Source organism: Elgaria multicarinata, chromosome 9 (assembly GCF_023053635.1).
Source record: "Elgaria multicarinata webbii isolate HBS135686 ecotype San Diego chromosome 9, rElgMul1.1.pri, whole genome shotgun sequence".
Classification (NCBI taxonomy): domain Eukaryota; kingdom Metazoa; phylum Chordata; class Lepidosauria; order Squamata; family Anguidae; genus Elgaria; species Elgaria multicarinata.
In genome coordinates this window covers 53,824,740-53,849,841 of record NC_086179.1, presented here as the reverse complement: position 1 = coordinate 53,849,841, position 25,102 = coordinate 53,824,740, and the positions used below count along the sequence as shown (strand labels likewise).

General features: G+C 40.3%; 1 protein-coding gene across 3 annotated transcripts in view; it reads right to left on the bottom strand.

The window, feature by feature from the left end:
- The window catches only part of ZFC3H1 (zinc finger C3H1-type containing), a 50,410-nt gene that overhangs the window by 24,115 nt on the left and 1,193 nt on the right, over positions 1-25,102 (bottom strand). For 2 of the 3 annotated variants that reach the window (XM_063133874.1, XM_063133872.1), the window contains exons 2-16: positions 21,033-21,452; positions 19,737-19,798; positions 16,848-17,046; positions 16,491-16,717; positions 12,548-12,671; positions 8,753-8,850; positions 8,064-8,267; positions 7,331-7,495; positions 6,676-6,813; positions 5,523-5,641; positions 5,022-5,168; positions 3,553-3,727; positions 2,781-2,912; positions 952-1,500; positions 726-835 (exon numbers count right to left, since the gene is read on the bottom strand). In XM_063133874.1, the coding sequence (XP_062989944.1) occupies positions 726-835; positions 952-1,500; positions 2,781-2,912; positions 3,553-3,727; positions 5,022-5,168; positions 5,523-5,641; positions 6,676-6,813; positions 7,331-7,495; positions 8,064-8,267; positions 8,753-8,850; positions 12,548-12,671; positions 16,491-16,717; positions 16,848-17,046; positions 19,737-19,798; positions 21,033-21,452 (2,869 nt within the window). The remainder of the gene's footprint in view (positions 1-725; positions 836-951; positions 1,501-2,780; positions 2,913-3,552; positions 3,728-5,021; positions 5,169-5,522; positions 5,642-6,675; positions 6,814-7,330; positions 7,496-8,063; positions 8,268-8,752; positions 8,851-12,547; positions 12,672-16,490; positions 16,718-16,847; positions 17,047-19,736; positions 19,799-21,032; positions 21,453-25,102) is intronic. The other variant, XM_063133873.1, reaches the window with a different exon arrangement.

Here is a 25,102-nt window from a genome sequence, read left to right as displayed (position 1 = left end):
AATGATAGCGCATCTAGTTTACAAAGTTAGGGATTTTGAAAAAAATCATAAACCAATTTTTAAACGCTAAACATTTGGGCATAAATAAGAGTATGCTACGATACCATTCATAAACTGAGCCAGAACCAATCAGGCCAAACCTCAGTGGGGGAAACAAAGATGAACAAGCAGCACCTGTACTCAGCAGCCAGCCAACCTGCATTAGTATCATGGCTTGTTCCACCTCATCCTTCATTGGGTTTCAACTGATCAATAAACAGTGCCACATTAAGGTTGCTCTGCCAGCACATGTCCCATATGAAGGGAGCAAGGTCTAGCACGTGCTTCATTATGCTGAATACCAGCCAAGCGCTAAGTGCTCTTTATATCATTTTAGAAGAGGTCTTCCCATTTCACCAATGCAAAAGGAATTACAATGGCTAATAAAATATTTTAATCTGGTTTCTTCTCCTTTCTAAATGGAAACTAAATCATTACAAAAAGAAGTAGGGTTTAGCGTCTGCTGCTTGATATGTTTTAGTTGCCCTCCCTGCATCAGAATCATCCAGGCAAGTATGCTTGAGCAATTCTATTTCTCTATTGCTCCCTTGATTCTCCAGCCCCCGTCCCGCCTTTCGATGCCAAGTCATTTCTATTTACAATTGTAATCCTCATCCACGCCCAAAGCAGCCTTACGACAATATGCTGTTTGAGGTATATCGTCTTTAACAATGCAGAATTCTTACCTGTAAGATTTAAAAACAAGAAGAGGGCTATGATATGGTCCAAATGGATATGGCTTTCCTTCTGTTTGTTTACTTGGAGCTGTGAAGGGGTCTACATCCACTGTTATTTCCTAGGAAAGAGGTGCATAATATGTGTATGTGTATATATTTTTAATCATACAAAAACTTAAAGCCACAATAATCCATCAAAAATATTATGTTAGTATTATTTAAAACACAGAATTACCTGACCATGTAACTTTTCTTCATTAGAAACTATGAGTGTTGTAGTTTTTCTCAAGACATCTTCCAAGCCATCAGCTTTCACATAAAGATTTTTCAGTTCATCAATATTGAGACCCAAAAAGAGCTCTGGTTCTTCTAGTGCCTTTTTAGAAAGTTTGTTTGTAGTTTCTTGTTTGGGAGTGTCTATGTGCTTAAGATTAGGTTTTGTAAAAGAATTCGATTCTCTAAAAGACCTCCTTCGTTCTCTGCTGGAGTTGGACAAAATTTCATCATCAAAGTAGTTCTCTTCAATATCCAAGGTCAATTTGTCTTGCGTTAGATCATGAAGGGAGGGTTGAGGTAGTGCAAATTCAGGTTCCTCTTCTGCAATGGGGAGAATATTTGTTCGATCCTTAGTCTGATGCGCATGGGCCTCCTTCAGTTGCTGAATTTTTAGAGCATACTCATACTGTAGTTGCTGCAGTCTTTTTTTCTCCAGTGCAATCAGCTCTGCTGAATGTTTTTTGGGACTTGAGGAAGGAGATTTCTCCACTTTCAATATTTTGTTTGGCTGCCAAGAAACGCATTCACAATTTTTAATCTCTTATCCTTACTCAGTTAAAGACAATGCAAAACACAACATTTGACTAATTTCATATTCTAAATTTTTGCCAGAGAATTTACACATACAACAGGGAAACCACACCATGGTCTGCCAGAAATCCAATGACATGTTTATTAGGGATTCAATAAAATTATGCTATAGTAGATATATTGACAAGGACTCACGAGGCAAGTGCTAAGTCAACCCCTGGGAAACATGACAAGCCCCACTTTTTTGCCAAGTGGCTAGCAAACACAGAGAAAACCCAAGCCTCCATCTCCCCCACCCACCTCAAAGCCAGGGGCGGGGGTGAGCTTATATCTGTGCTTCCTGGCTACTCCCAAGTTCCCAGCATGGGCAGACACAAAGCCTGTCTCTTCTCTCTCCATCCAGCACCTAAGAAGCCACTATTCTCCTTCTGTCCTGTCCAGCTGGCTGAGGAAAGAGAAGTTGTGTAGCCTTGTCCCTGCACCAGCTGGGCACTGAGTGTGCAATCAGCATAGAACCAAACTAAGCTTCCGCCCCGCTGAGCTCCATACTGGAGTGGGGGCAGCAGCAAGTTTTCACATTGCATGGAATTCCCCACCCTAGTTTCAATCCTAGAGTTGGAAACGAGTGCAAGCTATTGTCTATGTATTTTGGAGGTGCACAATAAGGTCAGACACAAGATACTGCCCCTTTGGTTGAGGGGCATGGTCCTGGCAAACATCAATTTCTGGTTGGCGACCAAGATGTGCATTTAATCTATGTACATTTTATGCAGACTAGCTTTTGGAAGCCAATTAAAAAGGAGCATAAGAAAGATTGAATAAAATATATATAGCCAGTTTGAACATTCTCTCTGAAAGTTATGAACACCAGTTTCACACAAGAGACAAAAATTGTAGGAATGCTTCACCACAACATGGCTGAACAAGAAGCGTCACACTCCTGTTAACTCCATTATTCATGTGACGCAAAGCAAAGGTAAGGCCTAAATCCTTAACGGCCTGCATCCAAAGGACTACTCTGCGTGCATCCTAATCCTGGTTCAGCGGGACTTTTCACCTGTTAAGTAGCAAATCACTGCTGTATCGCAAATTGCTTCTGAAAGTCTCCTAAATTTCAAATGTGGTATGCCATGCAGTGAGAAACGCCATGCTGTTGAGGAACAAGCCCAAACCTCCTTGGGTATGCCAGAGTAGTTGAATGGTTCCTTGAATCCTAGTCAATATTCTTAATTGCTAAGATTCCAAGAATAAACTTACTCCAAAATGATCATGCTCAAGTTTTCGTTTTCCAATTTCTTTGCTAGCCAGTGCTTTTGCTCGGGCAAGCTCTTCCCCGTATTTTAATGCCAGTGCTTTCTTCGCTGTCACTCGTTGCTGTACTCTGTGAATCTGAAGCATTTCAACATTCAGCACTGAAGCAAAGCATGTACGTAAAGAAAATAAACTGATAAAACTAACCCCAGATATGTCTAGTAAGTTCAGATAGCTTTAAAAAACCTATGCCCATGGCTAGACAGGGGGATTGGAGGGCGACAATCTCGCGATTTTATGATCTTCACCCTCATCTACACGCGGCACGTGACATCGTGGCCACCATTTTGGGGTGGTTTTTTAAAGGAAAAGGAGTGCATGAGCACTCGAACGCAAGCTAAGTTTTTTTAAAAAAGGTCTTGCCCTCCCACCACCCCAGCCCGGATGGGTACAGAGCTCCTGAGAAGCTCCATGCCCTGTACCCGGTTCCTGGCTCCTCACGGTTACTCTCGAGGAGCCAGGAAAACCCACAATACCCGGCCACACTTTCCACAGTCTCAGGATCATCCCGAGACCGTGGAAAAAGCAGGGGGGAAAGGTAGGGTGATACCCCAGGCCAATGGAGGGATCATCCCTCCCTGCTCCCGGGATGCCCTGTGCGTCATGTGGACACACAGCGATGATCCCGGGGCAATCACCGGGATATCGCCTGGTCTAGCCATGGCCTATTACTGTACGAAACTGAACATTTACAGAGCTATAGAAAAAGCCAATTTACTTGTTCTTGAAGCTTCTTCAAAAACACTTTATTAGCATTTAGTATCTTCTCTGTTGCTTGCAGCTGCTCATTAAGTTTAGCAACCTTGCTTTCAGCAAGACGAACGGACTCTTTCTTCTTTGCCTCTTGTTGTAGGAGATGTTTCAACACAGACTCATCCTTTAGCAAGAGAAGTCTAAAGAGAACAAGTTAAAATCTTACATTCATTCCTATATACGAGATTGTACGAGATCAGAACCACCATCAAAACTATGTGAGGTCTAGGAATTTTTATAGCATCATTTGCCACAGTAACTGGGTTCATACCCAATAAAATGTTAGCTGGGGGGGGGGCGGCGGCGGGGGAAGAGAACGCATATACTGCAAATACACCTACATAAAAATTCAAATGTTACCATGCACCATAATAAGAGTACAGGCGACAACTATCAAGGGTCTAGTTCTGTGCCATATCCTGTTCAGTAGCAGGATAGAACACTACGTAGAATTTCCAGAAATGGGTACAGTATGTGTGTGCACAGAACTAAACAGCTGCTGCCAGTTAAAATATACTAATATGTAATAGTATTTAGCGTCAAGTGCAGACACACTAACAGGGTAAAATTGAACTTTAGAAGAAGTGTTTTAAACACTTAGCAAAGGCCACATATGAATGTGAGGCTATGGTGTGAAAAATCAATACCATCTCCCAAGTGTTATAATTCAAGTATCACACTCAAAATCTATAATAATAGAAAAGGGTGTGTGTTTGTCTGTTTATCCATAGCAAGGTTATGAAATCTAGACACCTGAAACCTGGCATGCATACTAAGGGGATCCTAAGAGGTTATTTTGTTTTAAAATGCATTAATTTCAATTAGTTTAAATGAATCCATATTATTGAAGCCTACAGGAACATCTTCAGTCACCTGGGGCAGACCTTCCTTTGCAATGCTTTGCAATCAATCATTTGAAGCCACGAGAGAACAGTAGGCCAAGAGACAGAATAATATGCCGGCCTCCTACTACCACTGCTATGGAGCAGCCTCCACCCTGCCCCAGGGGAATGGAGTGGGCAGATCCCTCCCTCAGGGGACTATATGGTACAGCATGGCAGGGCTGCACCTAGGCCTGCCTTCACTAAGACAGGATGCGAACAATGTGTCCAATTCTGACTGCTGTGCAAATTTGCTTGAAGGCTTCACTGTATCAAATATAAGGCTATTCCAATCCATGTGAATCTGGATCTGTTCACTAATTAAGACATATGAGAATACAGTGTACACTTCAAATAAGCTATACTGATATCCCAGAAAAAAATTCAGAGAACTTTTAAGGATGAGAAAAGCTTAAGGCAACAATAGCGAGAAAAAAATTATGGGGAATTTGCCAACATCCTAGTGCTAGATAGATACTTTGCAGTGGACAACAAAATATCAAAGGCTAGACTTCCCCATGTTATAAAAAAGTAACACCATGAGGAGACTTACTTGTGTTTTTTGAGCTTTGCCTCTGCATCTGTAACTTGTTTTGTTACTATTGCTATCCTACCAACCGCATCAACTTCCACATCCGAATTCACTGGTGATGAACTTGCCTTCAAGGGTTCCGATATTAACAAGCGTTGCTTCTCCCGACTAAAGAATTCAAAACACGTTATTTTCAAAACTGCAAACCTTAGACATTTTCAAATTATATATACATAGGCAAAAATTATGAAGCATTTTCTGAGAAAGTAAATTATTATTATTTATTACATTTCTAGACTGCTTCATAGCCAAAGCTCTCTGGGCAGTTTACTCATCTCACAGAATTAGGTCATTGTGCAAAATAATTTTAAAATAAACTCAAAGTATGGTTTAAAATAAAATAAATAAAATAAATTAAAATAAATTAAAGGTTGACCAGATCAGCCCCCTCAGATTGAGAGCTTCAAATTGGCAGTATTTTTACGTGATTTTCTTGATTATTGCTGTGCAACACCAATATACCTGGCAATCTCTTCTTTCAGGAGTCTATACTCTATTCTTTTATCTTCTGGTAAGGCCTCAGGAGTTCTCACAGGATTATTTTCTTTTTCTGACTTTAAAGGTGCTTTAGGTTTTGAGGCCTGCAATAAAAAGATCCAAACACACATAGGGAATAAAGAATTAAGGGCATAATCCTACGCATGTTTCGACAGAAAAAAAAGTCCTACAACTCCCAGTATCCGCCAGACAACCATGGCTGGCTGGGGAATGCTGGGAATTGTAGGATATTCTCCTGTCTAAACATGCATATGATTGTGACGTAATGCTACTAAAGAACAGGAAGTTGGATTTAGAACGTCGACAGAGCAGGATAGATAGGGTTATCTTCTCTTAACTCAGAAGGAGGGAGCAGTCAACTTTAGTGTCCCCTTCAGAAGGGGACTTTCCCCTCCCATTTTGAAAATAAATTCAACAAATATGAACAAACTTAATAAAAGAAATAGGCAACTACCGTGGACCTAGAATATCCATGGAAGTATGAAAAGTAAGTAGTAGGAAGACATGAAAAAACAAGGATATTCAGAGGCCTAACTGTGGCTTTTTAATGGGCTCTCCTGCCAACATGACCTTGTATTACATCTCAAAGTCACACGTTTACTCCTACCTGGATCTGCACACTCTCCTACCTACCTTACATAAGGAACTTTGATGGTTAGGACCAATTTCCCTTTCTCATTTAGAGATAGGAGTGCAAGCAGGATATGGACGTTCCTAAGCAGTTCTACTTTCTAGAAAGGATCACAAGTAAACAGGCTACCTAGGCTCTCCCCAACTACAAAGACATCAGGAGGGGAAGGAAAAATAAGACAAAAGATGCTTTTAAAATAAAGATTGGCAGTGGCTTTCACTTTAATTATGCAGACCCACACAACCTTGCTCCTTCTTGTCAGAAATCAGAGCCAAGGACTGGAAGAACTCTTCTCTGGAAGGGGATACTGAAATTGCCTTCTGAGCCAGTTGGAGGAGTTGGCCCAATCTTTTCTGCTCTCCTACATCTACATCTAGACAAGACAGACTGTTTTACATACTCACCCATTTTGGGACACTCATGCAGAGTACGACTTTAAAAGACACTGCTTGATTATACTCTTACACCCACACCCACTTTGCTTACCTCCACAGTTCTTCTAGCTTCTTTGATCATAGATTCTAGGCCACCAAACACACTTGTAGTGAAGTTAGGTTGTTCTGCATCTGATTCACTGTCATCTGAATCGTTCAGCGTGACCACGACTGACTTGTGCTTTGGAAGCTACAGAAATAAAATATTAATCATTTTGTTTGAGGATACAATTGAAATTTGGAATTATGTCATGTTTTCACTGAATAGCAAGCCTCAACTAAAGTTACACCAGTGGTGTTTTCAATTTTATGTACACTACTAGCTCTTTCACAATGTTTTTGAGTTTTCACTCCCCACCCCTAAACACACCTAAAACTAACATTGCCCCATATTTTTCAGAACTTGCAACAATTTGAGGTGTTTACCCTCCACCCAAAAACAACTCATTTAAAAAATGAGTTCCAAACCCTATAATGATAAGGGTGCCAGGAATACTCTAGGAATAGGAGGTTCACTGTCTTGTGAAAACAACGGAAGATTGGAACCACTTGAACACAGCTCCAATATACTACCAATCTAGCTTCTGAATCAGCATAAACCAAGCATATTAAGAGTTTGCACTTTAGTTTGTGCCTTACATATCTTATGGTTCCTTAAAATATAAAGCACATTTACATACGAAGCCAATTAAAAAACATTTCATTACCGTGATCACTGTTCGGGGTGGTCTTGGTACTCTAACAATTTTTGTGTGCTTTACACGAGGTTGACACACTGTATTAATACTGACTGCTGAAAGATTGCTTCTTGGCACAGAATGGGAATTAATGAGGAAAGGTGGTGAAGGTGGACCACTATTATTTGAGTTCTCCTAGTTAAAAAAAATAAAAAACAAGCATTAAGTAATAAACAGAAAAAACACTTAAGCATTCTATTCAAACAATTGTTAAGGTTATATATTTAAATCCACAAATGCTTGCTCAACTTGACTAAGGATTAGTAAGCTGTTGCCAAGTTAGATTTATGAACCTTTAATGACACCAGAAAACAACCAAGCTTGGAAGTGGACACCATTTGAATAAAATCAGATCCTCAGGTAAAGCTATCACTGGCCAGGTTTCAGCAATCTGAAATATTATAATCTTACTAATTATCCAGTAAGAAAAGCTGAGATAATACTAGCCAATGGATAAGGCAACTTATTCAGCTGAAGGCAGGTTTATCCTTCAACCATGACAGCTGTACACTTCTTTTACAAGAAAAAGTATAGATAACTTGAAGACTGCCCACAGCCTTCAAGCTGTCTAATTTCTGGGCTATAGCTCATTTTTCCAATATACAGACATGTTCTGTATATAGCTCATATTCAGAACATGTCTGCTGTATAGCAGATCAGGATGCACCAGGACTGCCATCTAGTGGCAGAAGTTAATAAATACCTCTGGTTTGAAAGCTCGTTTGTTTGCTAAAGATTTAAGTAGCTCTTCTCGGAGTAACATTTCTTCTTCTTCCTCCTCATCTGCAAATGGAGGCTTCGGTGGCTGTTCTGGTTCTTCAGGTGGAAGAGGAGGAAGAGGCGGCACAGGCTCCAAAGAAATGCCTGAAATGCCTTCCATATACGACTGGCTAATTGATGGCAGAGTCTGAAACACATCGCAAAGAAGGAAAGAGTTGATTTGCTACTTAACTGTCGCAGGTAAAGTGCTAAGTGCATCACATCAGACTGATATTACACTTCAAAAAAGAAAAGATCAGACCAGCAATCCCAAAAGCCAAGGGTAGGATACAACAGTGGTCTATTGCCACCGGTACGATCCAGTGGTGACCACGTGTGTGTGGTCAGCAGACAACTAGATGGCACAGAAGCTGCCTGTGCTCAGTGGTCGTTACTACTAGCGCTGAGCAGTGAAAGAACAGAGCAAGAAATAATTTTGATTCAGCACAAGTCCCATTTCATTAGTTACCAAAACGGAGAACTCCCACGAAAGCCAGCAGAAATGCACCAACATAGAAGATAACTTTATACATTGTATAAATGGCTTCCAAATTTACATATAAAGGGCCTGACAATATTTCTAGTTTCAGGTTTTTCTAGTTCAAAACTATTTCAACTTGCAAAATCACTTACTGAAGCCTGTGGTGTAAGAGACAGTGAGATTTGTGGAACAGCAGGAGGAAAGTATCCAACAGGGCATTCAAAGTATGGAGGCTGCACTGGAGAGGATGCTATAAAAGGATTAGGAAAATCAAAAAATAACATACATGAGCTTACATATTATTTTTAGGAACTACTTCACTTTAGTACAACCGTACATATTTCCATTCATGGGAATCAAGATTTATGCAATATGAATTGACATTATAGAGAAAGTAGTAATTTCTCTCATCACATACTGCACTTACTTCTCACTCTATAGAAAGAAATGGAAAAAAATCATATTCTAATTGAGAATTATTCTTTTAGCATATACCTCATTGCACACTAAAGTTCTTATGTCTCTTGGTAATAAGACTACCCAGTATTATAAACCTGTTGCAAAGTGAGCAACAAAATTATAGCATCAATGACTGACAAAGCAGATACCTGATCCCAAACAGAATTAGCAGGTTTAATATCCATTTTGAAGAGGCAAAGTTCCTACATACTTCTGTACAGTCTGCCTTTCCAGGGCTAAACATATAGGTAAATATATGGAAAGCAAACTAGTCTGAGAACAGAACGCAGAAGGGACAGCAAAGTAAAAATTAAAGTAGACAAGAACAGAAGGAATTTAAGAAAAAAATACTAGAATCAAGGTTTACCGTCTCTGGCAGGATCTCCCCTCCTGAGGCTGCTGACACTGCTATGCCTCAGGAGGGGAAATCTGAGAACGGACTGTTCCTCCAACCCCAGCCTGCTGCCAAAGAAAGCAGTGTGGTGCCTGCTTTTCCAAGGTTTCAACAGTAACGTTGGAAGAGGGCAGGGACAGGGAAAAGGGGATGAAAAGGGAGGGAGGAAGAAAGGCCAGGATCCACTGGATCCTAAAGTCTCTCCATCACCTATCCCACCCACAACAAAGTAGGTCAGGTAGATGAGCTAGCTAAAACTATAAACAAAAGGAGGAACAGGAGGCATTTTTGCCTCTTCTTTCCACCGTAGCCGGCTCCTAATGGGAGATCCTCTCTGTCTACTGACAGGCAATCCCTAAGAGCCTTGCGAGGGAGACTGGAGCAGGCAGGCACCATCGGGGCCTGCTTCAGTTGGACCCCCCCCCCCCCCACAGGGCTAACTGACATCTTCACCCTGTGGGGAAGAAGATGCGAGGGAGACTGGAGCAGGCAGGCACCATCACAGCCTGCTTCAGTTGGACCCCCCACACATAGGGCTAACTGACATCTTCACCCTGTGGGGAAGAAGATGCGAGGGAGACTGGAGCAGGCAGGCACCATCGGAGCCTGCTTCAGTTGGACTCCCCCCCCTCCCCAGGGCTAACATCTTCACCTTGTGGGGAAGAAGGAGCTGTTGGTTTGCCCCTTCATTGGGAGATGAGAGGACGGAGCAGGGCCTTCCCACCAGCCTAAACAGTCTCCTTAATTTCTTTTTATTTTCTCCCTCTTCCCTCCCCATCCACTTTTCCTTGTGTGTCACGTCTTTTTTTTTAGAATGTAAGCCTGAGGGTAGGGACTGTCTTCTTTATTGATACATTGTAAGCCGCTCCGAGAGCTTTTTGGCTGAGGTGCGGGATAAAAATACTCTAAATAAATAAATAAATAATAAAATAAGAGCCTTTGTCTATTGAGAGGCAATCCCTTAAGAGTGTGCTCCAAGTGTTGCATTTTCAATTATATTTGTCAAGTTCCAATGTAAAGTAAAACCTGTTAAGAACATAGTAAAATCTAAAAGCAAAGCTATAATTACATTTCCAGGTGAGTAGCCCTAGAAAAAACAAATATTTATGCACAAACCTCTCGGGCATACTAAAATTTGTGTTTCCAGGCCTTCATTTTTTAAAAACACACACCAAATGATGTAAAATTCCTTAAAATACTTACAAGTATTCCAATAAAATTATTTCCAAGTAAAGCTTTGCATTTGTTTGAAGAGAAGACTTAAACTACACTATGTGCACTTCATTTTTTTCCCTTCCAGTTCAAATACTTAAGCAGTAATCCACTGGTGCCCATGTGTAGGTGGGCCCAGGCCCACTGGCAGCTGAGACGCAGCACTTCCAGGGGCATGCACAGGAACAAGCATTTCTGCTCATTTCGGTGCTTTTCCCCAGAAGCACTGAATCACAGCTGCCAGCAGGCTTGGGCCACCAACACAAGGAGCATGTCTACACCAGCCCTATATCCTGGGATCATCCCTGTGCATCCAAATCCCACACAGGGGATCCCAAGAGCAGGCAAGGATGATCCCTCCATTTTCCTGGGATAACCCTTAGGTGTAGAAAGGGCCCACCATGGGCTCCAACCCAGTAAATTGAACTACATTTAACTATTGCAAAACACTGAGATATTTATATGTAAAAATTAAGCTGGCATACTTTTGAACTTTTCTTTACTGAACAAATCAAGCAAACATGCTATATCATATTGTGATCTATTAAGAAAAGCTGAACCTTTCAGAATTCAAAATTTTCTGGAGAGTCCACATCACTGCAGACTGTATTCCCTTTGTATCTGCTGAAATGAAAAACTCCAGCAGTACAGTTACATTAGAAAAGAACTAAACAAAAGACTAAACTAAACTAGTTTAAAGATTCTCAGCTCTAACATGCCCCAAGGAGGACTTAGGGCAGCAATCCTTAGGCAGCAGTCCATGATGTGCTTTTAGAACGACAAACAGAAAAACAAAATACTGAATGCTTTTTTCAGAGCAAATTCACAATTATCCATGCACTACTGACATCCAGGCTAGACTACTGTAACACGCTCTATGTACACTGCCTTTGAAAATGGTTTGGAAACTTCAGCCAGTGCAGAATGTAGCTGTCCAAGTACTGGTAGGAGCACAGTGGTTGGGCCATGCAAGACATATACTGCACCAGCTTCATTGGTTGCCAATAAATTTCCAAGCACAAATTAAATGCTACTTCTAGTTAAATGCCACTGGGTTTGAGTCTTAAATGGTTTGGGGCAAAGTTATTCGATTCAACCATATCAACCTGCTGGCTCTCTAACTTCATCTTCTGAAGCCCTACTTACATGCCAACTCCTGAGCACAATCATTTGGTAGGCAGGAAAGGGGGCTTTTTCAGTAGTGGACCCACCACGTCTAGGGAACACTCCAGGTCTTGGATTGCTACGGCCTTTACGAGAGCTTTAAAAACCTACTGTTTTCAATGGCTCTCTGTTAATTAGTTTATTGGGCTGCTAAATAGAAATGACTTTACCTGTAACTATTGTTCCGTTTTAATATTTGTATTAGGCTGGATAATTTAGTCTTATTTGCTGGTCCATGCTTCTGTTTTGAAATTTTGCATTATTCGTGTTTTATTGATTTCTAGACACTGCCTTGAGAGGGATTTACCGTTAGACACCTATCCTTTTTAAAAACAACGAATAAATAAAATACTGACAGATGCTGATTTCAAATGCCTTGATTGTCAAACATCTCTGTGACACAGAACATATGCAAACACAGCTAACACTTCCTTTCTCCTATTTCAGTACAGCTGCACCAATAGGACTATTGGAAGTATATGACATAGTAACAAGCCATATTGTGCCACACACTAGTCTGCATACCAATACATGATCAATAGAGGAGACACTGAATGTGAACACAATAGTTTCTCAAACAGCCTCTCCGGTAGCAGTCATAACGTTAAGAAAATCATTAAACTAAAACAGTATGCAATATACAAGTCTAAATATTGCTTCATTAGGAAAATAACAGTGTGCACTATAATCCACATATATTAGGCAAGTTAACACTTACCAGGTGAATTAGTTTCACTTTCTGTGTCCATAGCGACCTCATCATAATTGTCATACTGATAGATCCCGCCTGCACTCTCAGTAGTCTGTTTATCTATTGACCGCCTCAAGTCTTTATCTGAAGACTAAACAAAGAATTTTTGTTAGCCTCACATATAATGTTATTTGCTTTCTTGAACAGTCATAAAACTACCCCCGTTTTGCCACCAATAACTTTCAGGAAGAACGGCAACAACTAGCACAGACCAAACTTGATTCTGAGGCCAACTACTCGCTTATGTTTATTCTAGGTTCTCTCAAGACAACAGCTGCAAGGACAGGAGGAAAAAAGATACTTTATTACAAATGGATATCAAATCACACAACTGCAGCAGCGTGAAAAAAAGATAACTCTCTTTTCAAAGCTACTGAATATCACTTTCACGTGTGCTGGGAGGCAAATCTCTTGACTGCCTCCACACCTGCAGAACAGAAACTCATCTCACATGGCCCTTAGAATAAAATGTGGTCAGGACAGTAAAGCATTTTACACAAATTGCTACGTAACACAGGTACAAATGGTTTTGTTACTAAACAGCTATCCCTTTTAAGTTTTGTGCAGGCAACCAACACCTAAACTACCAATATTATTGCCAGATTTTACTCTTAGGTAGAGATGTGCAAAACCTCTCAGTGCGTACCCACAGACAACACCATCCAGCATGCTGAATCGAAGATCTCTGCTATGGTATATACATCAACAAATTATTGAAGTGGTGACTAGATATGCATGTATTAGCTAAAAAAAATGGATTAGTGTGATTTCCTGTTCTCCGTTTGAAGCACATTTCTGTGCAGAATAAGCAAAACTGAAGTATATCAATATAGTTGTAACTGAAACTGCTTGAAGCTACCCAATTTACTTTATTAAAATAGAGAAAGTTAGCTATTTATTATTAATATACAGGTTAGAAGATAACATTCTATCTAATAAACAAGATTACAATGAGGAATCTAATAGATTATAAATGGAGTCTGTTTCTCTACAATAATGGCTGGAGAAAATAATTCATTCTCATTAGAATAATATCACTTAACGGACCCAAGATCAGCCGTTTCCAAAACCTTAATCAATCTTCTTTCATAAATAAAGTGCACATTTCCAATATCTTGCTTACACTTCAAGTTCAATATGAATAGCCTAACAGGAAGTTACATTGACCTGGTTCATACAACATGACAGTCCACTATGGCTTAATTTACCCACAGGGCCTATTACGCCTTGCCGTGAGTTGCAGTCTTGTACAAACTGAGGTGGCAGGGGTTGTTTGAGTGTTAGGCAACCCTCAAAATAATCTACGGCTTGGTTTAGGGTTATCTGAGGGTTGTCTAACGTCAAACAACCTCTGCTGCCTGAGTCTGCATAACACAGCAAGCCAAGCACCCAAGGGTGCCATACAAAAATGGCACCCGTGGGTGCCAGCATGACATGACAACCCTTGTGGGTAAATTAACCCACAATAGGCTGTTGTGACATACAAATGGGCTCGTTGTGTGGGTAAGAGAATTATACTGTACCTGTTACTTGGCAAATTGAATCCAAAATGTGCAGTTAAACACTCAGACCTTATTACAAGACCACCAAAGGTGGGGGGAAAAGTCAGCAGCAGCAACATATCCTGCCACATATTTCTGTGAGTAGTCTATTAGCACAAGACCATTCAATCTAAATAGTGTTGTATGTCACCTGCAGACCACCTCATACTGGAGCTTCCTGCAAACCTGCCCTGTCCCCATCTTCTGCCCTGTGATGGCCTTATAATGCTAGAACTGACATCAAGATAACTTTTATATGAAATAATAGATCCTAAATCTTGCCCCCAAATTATCTTAAATTGTTTTTAGTGTCCAACTGACGTATCATTTAGTAAATTAAGGAAAGATCCCCTTTTATGACCAATTTATTTATAACCCACTTTTTCCAAATAATTTACACAGACTAAAAGAAACTGGCGGGGGCAGGGGGGCGGGCATCAGTTGCACTTAAGCAGTTTTCTTTTTGGGTTACAAAGAAAAAATCCATTAAGATCAAATCCAACTTTCAGTGCTTACTTCATTCCATCAAGTAAGTTCTCCTAAACTCTTGCCTTCTACTGGAAAGCACAGCTGTAAGGAGTATTAACTCTTCAATGAGCATGTTATGTGCTTTGTGGTCTGAACCGGGCTTAAGCTAGATGAGTTTCTCAATTGGAAGCATATCCCTAAGCAGTCTAACTTAAATTCCACTGAAGGCTATGAAGCTAATCATGTTCTCATTTGGGACACATGTGAGATTGTCGGAAATATATTTGGGAGGAGGATGGAATTCCTGCAGTTTGCTGTTTTTGTACAAGAGATTGGACATGCATTTCCGGTTTGCATGTGAATGGTTCCCGCTGCCTCACTTGCTCCCACTGCAAGAAGGATGAGCAAAACAACTCACGGACGAGCTATCCCTGGATTGTTAAGTGTGATGTGCAAACTAGGATCTCTGGGTTGTTGGGGGAGACACAAGCCAGAGTTGTAACCCATAGTTTTAAAAACCCTGAATTGTTATATTGTGCAAACTAGGCCCTAATTTCTGCCTTTATTCCTCTCTAAAACACAAAAGGTTGGATCCAGATTTAGGCATGTGCAATTGGGTTGGTGTAAGTATACTTCCTGGCCTCCTCCTCCCCACCAGTCCCTCCAGCCCCAGAAAAATGCTACATGGAGCTCTGCTCAATTTTTAGGGATCTCTCCCTTCCTCAGCAGCACAGCCTACCCTGTTCAACAGGGTCCTCTAACCCTCCATTTAGCATTTGTATGGGGGTAGGAGAGGCTGCGGTGGGGAAGGTGTTTCACCAGCCCAGTTGCATGTACCTAAATCTGGATCCAAACCTGAATGTCTGCGGTCTGTTATTTATTCCAGACACATTTCTACAAAATCAGATCTATGCTGCTCAGTTAAAATTTGCAAATAATCACTGACCCTGTTCAGATGACACACTAAGCCACAGTGGTTAAGCACTTTGAGCTAAACATTATGGCTGAGTGTGTCGTGTGTGCCATTTCTAACCATGGTGGCTACGTAACCACTGTTTAAACATGCTCACTAACCATTTCCTGCAAAAGGATTAGCAGCCTAACCATGGCTTAGTGTGTTGTCTGAACAGGCCCAATATCTAAAATACCACTATTCCTAGTAATCAGCATATGGCTTTAAATAAATAAAAAGCCTGCCAGTGTTCAGAAACACTTAATTTTGTTATAGAGCTGTACTACGACAAAGCACTACATCAACTTGAAATGACAAACAAAATTAATTTAATATTTGCAAACACTCTTTTTGGTCTCAGTACTTACTAGCAAGCAGTTGCTGTTTGGTGTAGCCTTTCTATTAATAGTCATCTGCAATTCTTTTGCTTATTTTTGCAGCCAACAGATTGGGGCGAGGCGGGGAGGGGAGAGACACTCAAGTGTTAAAACACTTCCAGTTTCTTAGGCTGCAATCTTATTCAACCCAGAGTATGGGCTGAGTATGTTTGTCATTGAATCATGGGTTGTTATTACATGGAAATCCAGCACCCAGGAAGAAAACCCATGGTTTGCTGTTGGGTTATGAAATGAGGGTTGTTCATGGGTAATCATGAACTCATAAAACATAACCTTATAAGGCAGGTCAGTATTTTCAATAGGGAATTGAGGCTGAAAAATAGCAACTTGAACAGAGCTAATAAAGCTCATGGCGAAGATAAGACTTTAGCCTTGGGCTCTCCAGTTCTAATTTAATCCTATCAGACTGTGGGCCAAGACAATCAAACCCTAAACAGACACACCATCAAAAAAACCAATAGATAAGTACCTGCGTTATATGTGAAGTCACCACCAATCAGCACTGTCTTAAGGCCCAAATACTTGTACATAATCCATGCCTACCAATTTACCTTGCTTCTTGATCTTGTCTTTCCCCCAACCAGCTTCATGAACCTATTATACTGTTCTTCTTGATTTGAAAGATCACGAATTTTTCTGATTTCCTCTTCTCTTTTTCTTCTTTCCTCTTCCTCTTCTTGTTTCCGTTGTTCTTCTTCCTTCTGGCGCCTTTCTTGTTCCTTTTGCTGCTGCAGTTTTTTCCACACTTTTGTTTGCTGCTTCCTTAATGCTTGCTTAGCTTTAAATAAAGAATATTCCTTAATTTCTCAAAAAATATAGAACAAATCCACCAAGAATATAATCTGCCAAATATTAAACATTACACATCTCAACTCTGAAAGCCACTGCTAATGAATTTAATTATTTACCTGCAGTGCTGGTTTTCTTGGCAGAATGCGATTTTGTACTCATTTTGACCTTTTGCGGTGTAGTTTTTGCTTTTGTTAGTTTTTCCTTGCTTTCTTTCATCACCTGCTGCTCTTTCTGCTGCCACTTTTTACTGGCAGACTGAAGAGCCAGTAGTCTTAGCTGCAACTCTGACACTTCCTCTTCTTCATCAAGGAGTTTCTTTTGTGGGAATAAATGGATAAACACACATCTCAGTTCTTCATTCATCACTAAATTTATCAAAACAAAAATTTTACCCAACACAACGGTTTGCTAAGACTACAGCTTTAGAGCCTCTTAGAAGAATGATTTTCACAGCTTTTAATATTCATACCAAGGCTACTTTGTCAGGAGTGGCACTGGATTTCATGGCCACCATGTCAACCACGGGCCTTTCTCAATATCTTGCCCAACACATGTAGCAAGGAACATTTGGGACCTGGTTTTCTGTGCTGAATTGAGAGAAAATGATCTGTGAGTGGGGGAGCCAGAAGTGACTCCTTGGGCATGGACAGATCAGTGTCTTATTAGTTTTTACTTTCAGGCCACCTGCAACCTCTGCAGGGCTGTGGGCCCAAATCTGATGGTCCACACCTGGAGGCTGATGAATCCAGATGGATTTTTGAATGGGGATGAGACAATCTCTCTCAAATGTGTCCACCAGGGTTTCTTGTGCAGCACCAGGCTCAGCTAAAGGGACATGGAAGGGGTAGCCCTGGTCTATAGAGATTCTATTCCCCTGGTCAGATAACCTATCCCACAGTTAGCCAGTTCGGAGTGTCTACACCTGGTGTTGGGCACCTAAGACAGGATAGGGATTCTGTTGGTATACGGCTCACCAAATTTGATAGTCCACTCCTGGATGCTGATGAATCTGGATATGTTTTTTGAGTTCTCTTGGGGATTTTCCTGAAAGTTTAGCTGGCACCTGGTCACTGCTTGGAATGAGATGAACCGGAGTATCGATATGATCACTCCTAAACATTCTCAACCTAGTCGCAGGACCATGTCAGCTCCTTGGGATCTCAAGGAGCTGAGGGCGATGAAACAACTGTGTTGACGATTAGAGAGCAAATGGCGGAAGACTCAGAACAAATACGATTGAACACAGTTAAGAATCTATTTGTGATCTTATTCTGTGGCAGTAATGGCAGCAAAGAAATCCTACTTCTCTGCCACCACTGCATCTGCTCAATGGCATCCAACGGAGCTCTTTCATGTGTTTAAAGGCCTCTTGGGTACAGGCATTGGTACACAACAATTCAAGCCCCCAAAGGCCCACTGTGAACAACTTGCCAGGCACTTTGCAAATAAAATAACTCATATTCATGCAGACTTGGATGCTATTGTTTTGACAGAGCCCGATATGGACAGGCTGGTGCAACATCTAGACATGTTATGGATACCTATCAGCTTGTGCAACCTGAGGATGTGGACAAACTGCTTGGAGGATTGAAGCCTCTACTTGCCCTTTAGATCCTTGCCCATCCTGGCTTGTGAAATATGCCAGAACTCAGCAGGATATCTGGGCCTTTAAGGTGGTAAATGCCTCCTTGAGGGACAGTGAGGTCCCAGCAACTTTGAACAAGACTGTAGTAAAGCCCTTGTTGAAGAAACCAAATTTAAATCCTATAGTTTTGGGTAACTACCACCCTGTGTCAAATTCTTGGGCAATTCGTGTGGTGGCTTCACAACTCCAAGCTGTTTTGAATGAAACTGATTACCTAGATCCATTCCAATAAAGTTTCAGGCCTGTTTATGAGATGGAAACAGCCTTGATTGCCCCTATTGATAACTGAGGCCAGGGAATAGATATGGGGAGAGTGCAACCCTGTTGCTTCTTCTGAACCTCTCAGCAGCTATCGATACCAACTACTTTGGATGGAGGTTTATAACTGGTGTTAGATGGGGTTGCATTCCCCCTAAAATACCAAGTACGAGTTTGGGAGTCCTCCTGGACTATGAGCTAACTGGGAAAGCCCAAGTGGTTGCAGTAAAATGGAGTACATTTTACCAGCATAGGCTGGTGTGCCAGCTGCAGCCCTATCTGGAAAGGACAGACCTTGCCTCAGTTATCCACGCATTAGTGATGTCCCGGTTGGACCACTGTAATACACTGTACACAGGGCTCTCTTTGAAGACAATTCAGAAACTTCATCTGGTGCAGAATGCGGCCACCCCAGTTCTGTTGGTTTGATCACATAAAGCCTATACTGCACCAGATGCACTGGTTACCAGTGTGCTTCTGAGGCTAATTTAAAGTGCTGGATTTGAACTCTAAAGCCTTCAATAGTTTGGGATCAAGTTCACCCATATTAGCCCGCCCATACTTTAAGATAAATAATAGAGGCCCTTTTCATTTGTCCACCTTTAAGAGCAGATGGGTGACCACATGTCAGAGGGCCTTCTCTGCAGTGGCACCACACTTTTAGAAAAAGTTGCCATTGCAGGTCCGCCATGCTCCATCATTGCAGTCTTTTAATAAGGTTTTGAAAACATTATTTTACTGTGGCCTTCTGTTGATGTGACTGCTGAAATTGTGGTTATTACCATTGTTTTTGTGATTGCTGGTTTTATTTTGTTTCACTGTTATTTTATTGTTTTTATCGTTTTTAATATTGTAACTGCTTTTATGTATTTTATTGCTGTAAGTTGCCTTGGGAGGGCTTCTGCTCTGAAAGGCATCCAAGAAATGTTTTAAATAAATAAGGCTGGACTATTAAATACACTTACTAGGAAGTAAGCCCCATTATACAATAGGTCTTACTTCCATGCAAACATGCATATGATTGAACTGTAAGCTGACATTTTGCTAGAACTAAGCTTAAACTCTTGATTTTACATGTGAAAATCAAAGTTACTTTCTTTACCTTCTCTGCTGCAACATCTGAAGGGCTAAGTTTTTGTTCTCCTTGTTCTTTTTCATCGACTACTTGAAAAAGGAAAAGCATATTTTTATAAGCAAAAAGACAAAGCCAACTGGTCAGAGAAATGAATTAAAGCATGCAAAAATACTCATTTAAATATATAGCAACTTTCTAACATGTATATTACACATAAAATATCACCACATATTTGCTTCTTATAAGGCATTAAAGAGCACATTTGCTTTGCGTATTAAAACAAGCACATATGCCTATAAGCAACTTAGTTTACCTTTACACTACAGACAGCTACACTCTGTGCTGAGGAAAACTGAAACAGAGATGTCCCCCTAGTCACCCCAACACTTCCAATAATTTCTGGGAGCCAACCTGAAGTCCTGGAAACACCAGTAGCACTATGCAAGACAGACTCAGGAAGAGGGTTCCACTCTCTCTCTCTCTCTCTCTCTCACACACACACCAGGTTCAAGGTTACGTCAAGGTGTAACCCTACAGAGTAGCACTGTAGATGCTCCAGATTCCAAGCCACCTACTCTTACAGTCACATTCATGTCTGGACTGGGTTTGTCCAGAACAATGACAAGTATGCCTGGCAAACACACTCGTAAGTTAATGACATAGCATTCCAACAGTAGAAAAGGAGGAAAATAGATGACCCCATCTATTAACAATAATAACTCAATTTAATTATATAGCACTTTGTTACGTGCAGGGAGAACTCTGCTCTCCCCACACACTAGTAATAACACTCATGCTATTTGTTCTTCAAGCTTCCAGGCAAATGATGGTCAAGAAATACGAACAAGGGGGAGAAAAACATATTTCAAAAATATTGAACAAATGAAGCCATGGAATTAATTTCATTTGTGAGTTGTATGGAGTCTTTTTAGTGTTACTTTGATTAATTCTCTTTTTATTGCTAGCTGCCTTACATAAGCAATATTCTGTTTAAAAAGCAGGATATAAATATTCTTAATAAATAATGAAAATACCTCAATCTTCCAAGCTACTTTATGTTTATCAACAAGTATAAACACTAAACAAAAACAGTTATCTTTGTTCTGTGCTTAAATGTTAAAACAATATGGCCAAAATTGAAAGTTACTTTGTTACAAACAAAAACAGTTTCTTTAAAGCCATGACAATTCAACTTTAAATCTACAATCAGGCAATACCTTTATCAGGAACAACCAATATGCACAAAATCATGGGCAAGCTTTCCAGATCTCCAGCTTTAAATTTTTCAAAGGGTATACATAATCATAAAAAGCAAATAGTTACCTTGATTGGCATCCAATAATTCAGATTTTTGTGACTGTTGTTTTACTCCATCTTTCACTTTTCTCAACTTGCTCCTCTCAGCCAATGTAGGCAGTTTTTGCCTGAGAGGCTTCAGTTCAAATGCTTGAAAGGTTAACACTTTATTCTTCTCCTCAGGAGACACTTCATTTACAACATCCTTTGTAATACTGACATTTTCTATTATTATTTGGTCCTCGGGACTGGCCGTTTCATCATTGGCTTGCTGAGCAATTTCTTCCTTACTATTCAGAGCAAGCTTCTCATCTTTATTAATATATTCAAGTTCCAGTTGAATCTGCTTATATTTCAACAACAAATCCTCAAAACTCTCTTCAGCTGAGTTATCGTTTTTAGATGAATAGTTCTGCTTTCTAGATGGGGATTTTCCAAACATTTTGGCTGATTTATTTATTAAGAAAAGTATGTAGAGCACATTTGTCATCAACACCATTATAATGAGGCCAACAACACTAGAATTTAATTTCCTCTCCCGTATGATTTTACTGTTGTGTAGCCTCATAATGAAATACAAAATGTTTTATTCCAAGTAGTGATTAATACATGTTTCAATGTGCAAGAGACAAAACCTGCTATATTTCCATCTTTACTCACCCAGTACTGCTTTACTAAAAGTCAGAAGTAAACATCTTGTGGCCTTCCAGATGTTTTGGCTACAACTCACATGACCATTCTTTATTGTCTATGCTGGCTAGGACTGATTGGAATTGTAGGCCAAACCATTTGGAGGACCACAAGTTGTCCAACTCTGCGTAAGGTCCTGCAATAAGGGAAACTGTGTCTCCTCCTATTCCCCAAAATCTGAGGCTTGGCATTCCAACCACCTTCTCTTCTAGGCTTTGGAGAGATTCCCTAGGGACATGCACTGCCACGAGTCTTGATTCTTTCCCTTCTGGGGTTTGCCTACTCTCAATACACCCACATTCCAGGTGATATTTCCTTCTAAAATCTATTTTAGCAAATTCCTAACATTAAACTGCAGAGCCTTAACAGTACTACTTGACACGCTGTCAAGATATGCGTTATTAAATGGTTGGCCTCTTTCCTATTAAAATAAGCTGATGTCAGATTTAAGGTCTAAAATTAACCTTATCTTTCTTCATTTTGATGCTTTACTTATAATTTGTCATAGCTCATTGCAGAGTCTGAAGGGAAAAGTACCCTCATTTATGACATGGATATACTTGGGGTAGTGCATACTCTGTGCTAAAGAAAAAAAGAAAAAAGTTCTGTGCCAAGGTAATCTAATTTCATTCACCAAGGAAGGCTCTATTTGTTACCTCTGTCAATTTTGCAGATTTGCACATTTTATTTTTCACAAATTATCCTACCATTGCTGCACTGTTATTTGCATAATTTAGTCGGGGGGTTTCTAAAGCATAGGGAGGGGACAGATCACCCTCCATGGTTTAGAAGCCCACCTCTAATCCATAAAGCTCATAATGTCTATGTAATTGGAAAGCTTCCTCAAATATATTTCAACAGGAACAAACCCAGAGGATTTTATATAGTAGCTGTCTTACTGGCAAATGAAAAAATGGGAGCTTGACATTTACCTGCAAAGATAAGTATTTGGCATGAGAAGGTAATCATGTTGGATTAGCAGTATTAAAAAAGCTCTTAAATCCACAACCTAAGAACTTCTTAGAGAGTTAGATAATTCACATGAAGTCCTTTGAACATTTGAATGCACTATACAAAAATAATAATTACCAGAGTTTATGATAGGAATGCTGTCTGTTTAAAACACACTCATCTGTGTGGCTCTTCTAAAGACAATTGTTTAGGTTACTGTTTTAGGAAGACATCTCACTTTTGTGCATTCATAAAAAGCATACCGAATGAAACAAAGGCTTGCCCAAAATATATGGATGGCCACACCACCATGCTCAACTTCATAATCAGAAGGCATTTCAGAAAGTAAATGAGTTCCTGAAAAGGTGGAATACAAGGGGGTAACCTCACAACATTCCAGTAAGAGAAAGGAAGGCAGGGAGACGGCAACCTGGTTTGCACAATACCACCATGGCTTAATTGACCCAGAGAGGCTGTCATGTTGTACCAGGTGCCCATTGCATGGTACCCATAGATGTCCAATTTGCTGGGCTTTGTCACTTGAACTCAGGGTTAGACAACTCTCAACCCATAGCTTGTTTTAGGGTTATCTGAGGATTGTTTTCACCTCCAACAACTACTTCCACCCATGTTCAGACATGACAAAACATGGCAACTCCCCTGCTAGGGGCTGAATATTCAAAATGGCTGCCCACACATGCCACAACCCACCATGGTTTATTCAAGCCATGGTGGTCTACAGTGTTTGCACAAAACAGCCCACTGACTTGTCATCTAGGCAACCTCATGAATATGTGTGGATTCAAATCCAAGTGTTCATATCCCACTGTATCTTCTCTATAATAACAGTTGCTGCAGGCTAAGATGTTCAGATAAGTAAATCATAAGAACAGAAGGAGAGTCAAGCTGGACCAGACCAAGGGCCCATCCAGTCCAGCATTCTGTTCAGAGTCACCAACCAACTGTTGACGAGTAACCCATAAACAGGGCATGAGTGCAACAGCAGCCTCCTGCCCACGATCCCCAGCAACTGGTGCATATAGGCATACTGTCTCTGATACTGGAAGTAGCACATAGCCATCAGGACCTGTAGCCATTGATAGCTTTCCCCAGATATTTGTCTAATCTCCTTTTAAAGCCATTCAAATTGGTGACCATCACATCTTGTGGTAGTGAATTACATAGTTTAATTATGCACTGTGTGCAGAAGCACTTCCCTTTATCTGCTCTGAATCTCCCACCAATCAGCTTCATGGGATGCCCCTGGATTCTAGTATTATGGGAGAGATAAAAATGTCTCCCTATCTACTTTTGTCAAGTTAAAGCAGCTCTCTATTCCTAAATATCACTGAATGAAATGGAATTCACCATGTCAACTTCATCTATATGAAAATGGGAGGTGGGGAAATAGTAACTGAGAAGCCTCAGCTGTTATTCTAGAGACTTTTTAAATCCTTCCATTTTGAACACAGACAACAGTTGGGCAAGTTGCAACTTAGAGCCCTCTCAGAACAAGCTATTTAGCAGTTCAGACTATGCCCCCACAAAGTTTTATTCTTCTATTTCATGTGGAAAACTGAAACTGGACACAGGACAAGAACCACACCCTGTTCAATGTGCAGCAGCAGAACAAGACTGCCATAATTAAATAAAGTTCACAGACAAAAATGTTACTTGCTGAAGTAGTAAATACCCAAGATATTAATCACTGTAGGGATTCCTGCCAATATTAAATTACTCAAACAATGCAAACCCAACAAAGTCTTGTGGCATCTTAAAAGACTAATACATTTGTTCTGGCATAAAGTTTTGTGGACTGTAGCTCACTTTATTAGATGTATGGAGCTGATGAAATGGGCTATAACCCACCAAAGTTTATGCCAGAATAAATTGGTTAGTCTTTTAATGTGCCACAAGACTCCGTGCTGGTTTTGCTGCAATAGACTAACATGGCTATCCTCTGGAAATGCAACCAATGCAGATTCCTTAAACATGTTTTTAAACTTAATGGCAAATCTAAGCCAATCCAGTTGATATGATCAAAAACAGCAAACATTTGTGCCTCACGATTCTATACATGTGTATTCTTAAGTATTTCCTACCAATTTCAGTTTGTTTTATTCTCAAGTAATCCTGACCCTAGTTGTGTAACTTTGAGTATAATTCTGGGACTGTCTACTCAGCAATAAATCATCCTGACATGTTTCGAAGTATGTATAGAATTACAGCCCTGTATGCTATCCATCTGTTATAAGATTTATTCATTTTTTAGGCATTTATACCCCATCTTTCTAGGATAAATCATAATCAAGACAGCTAACAAGACTATCACAATAAATTAAAAGCAATCCTTAACATAAAAACAAAAATAAAAACCATGTATCGAATGCTGATGTGAGACTTTAAACAAACGTTGACTAGCATGTATTTGAGAAGATGCTCTGTCACACCAGAAT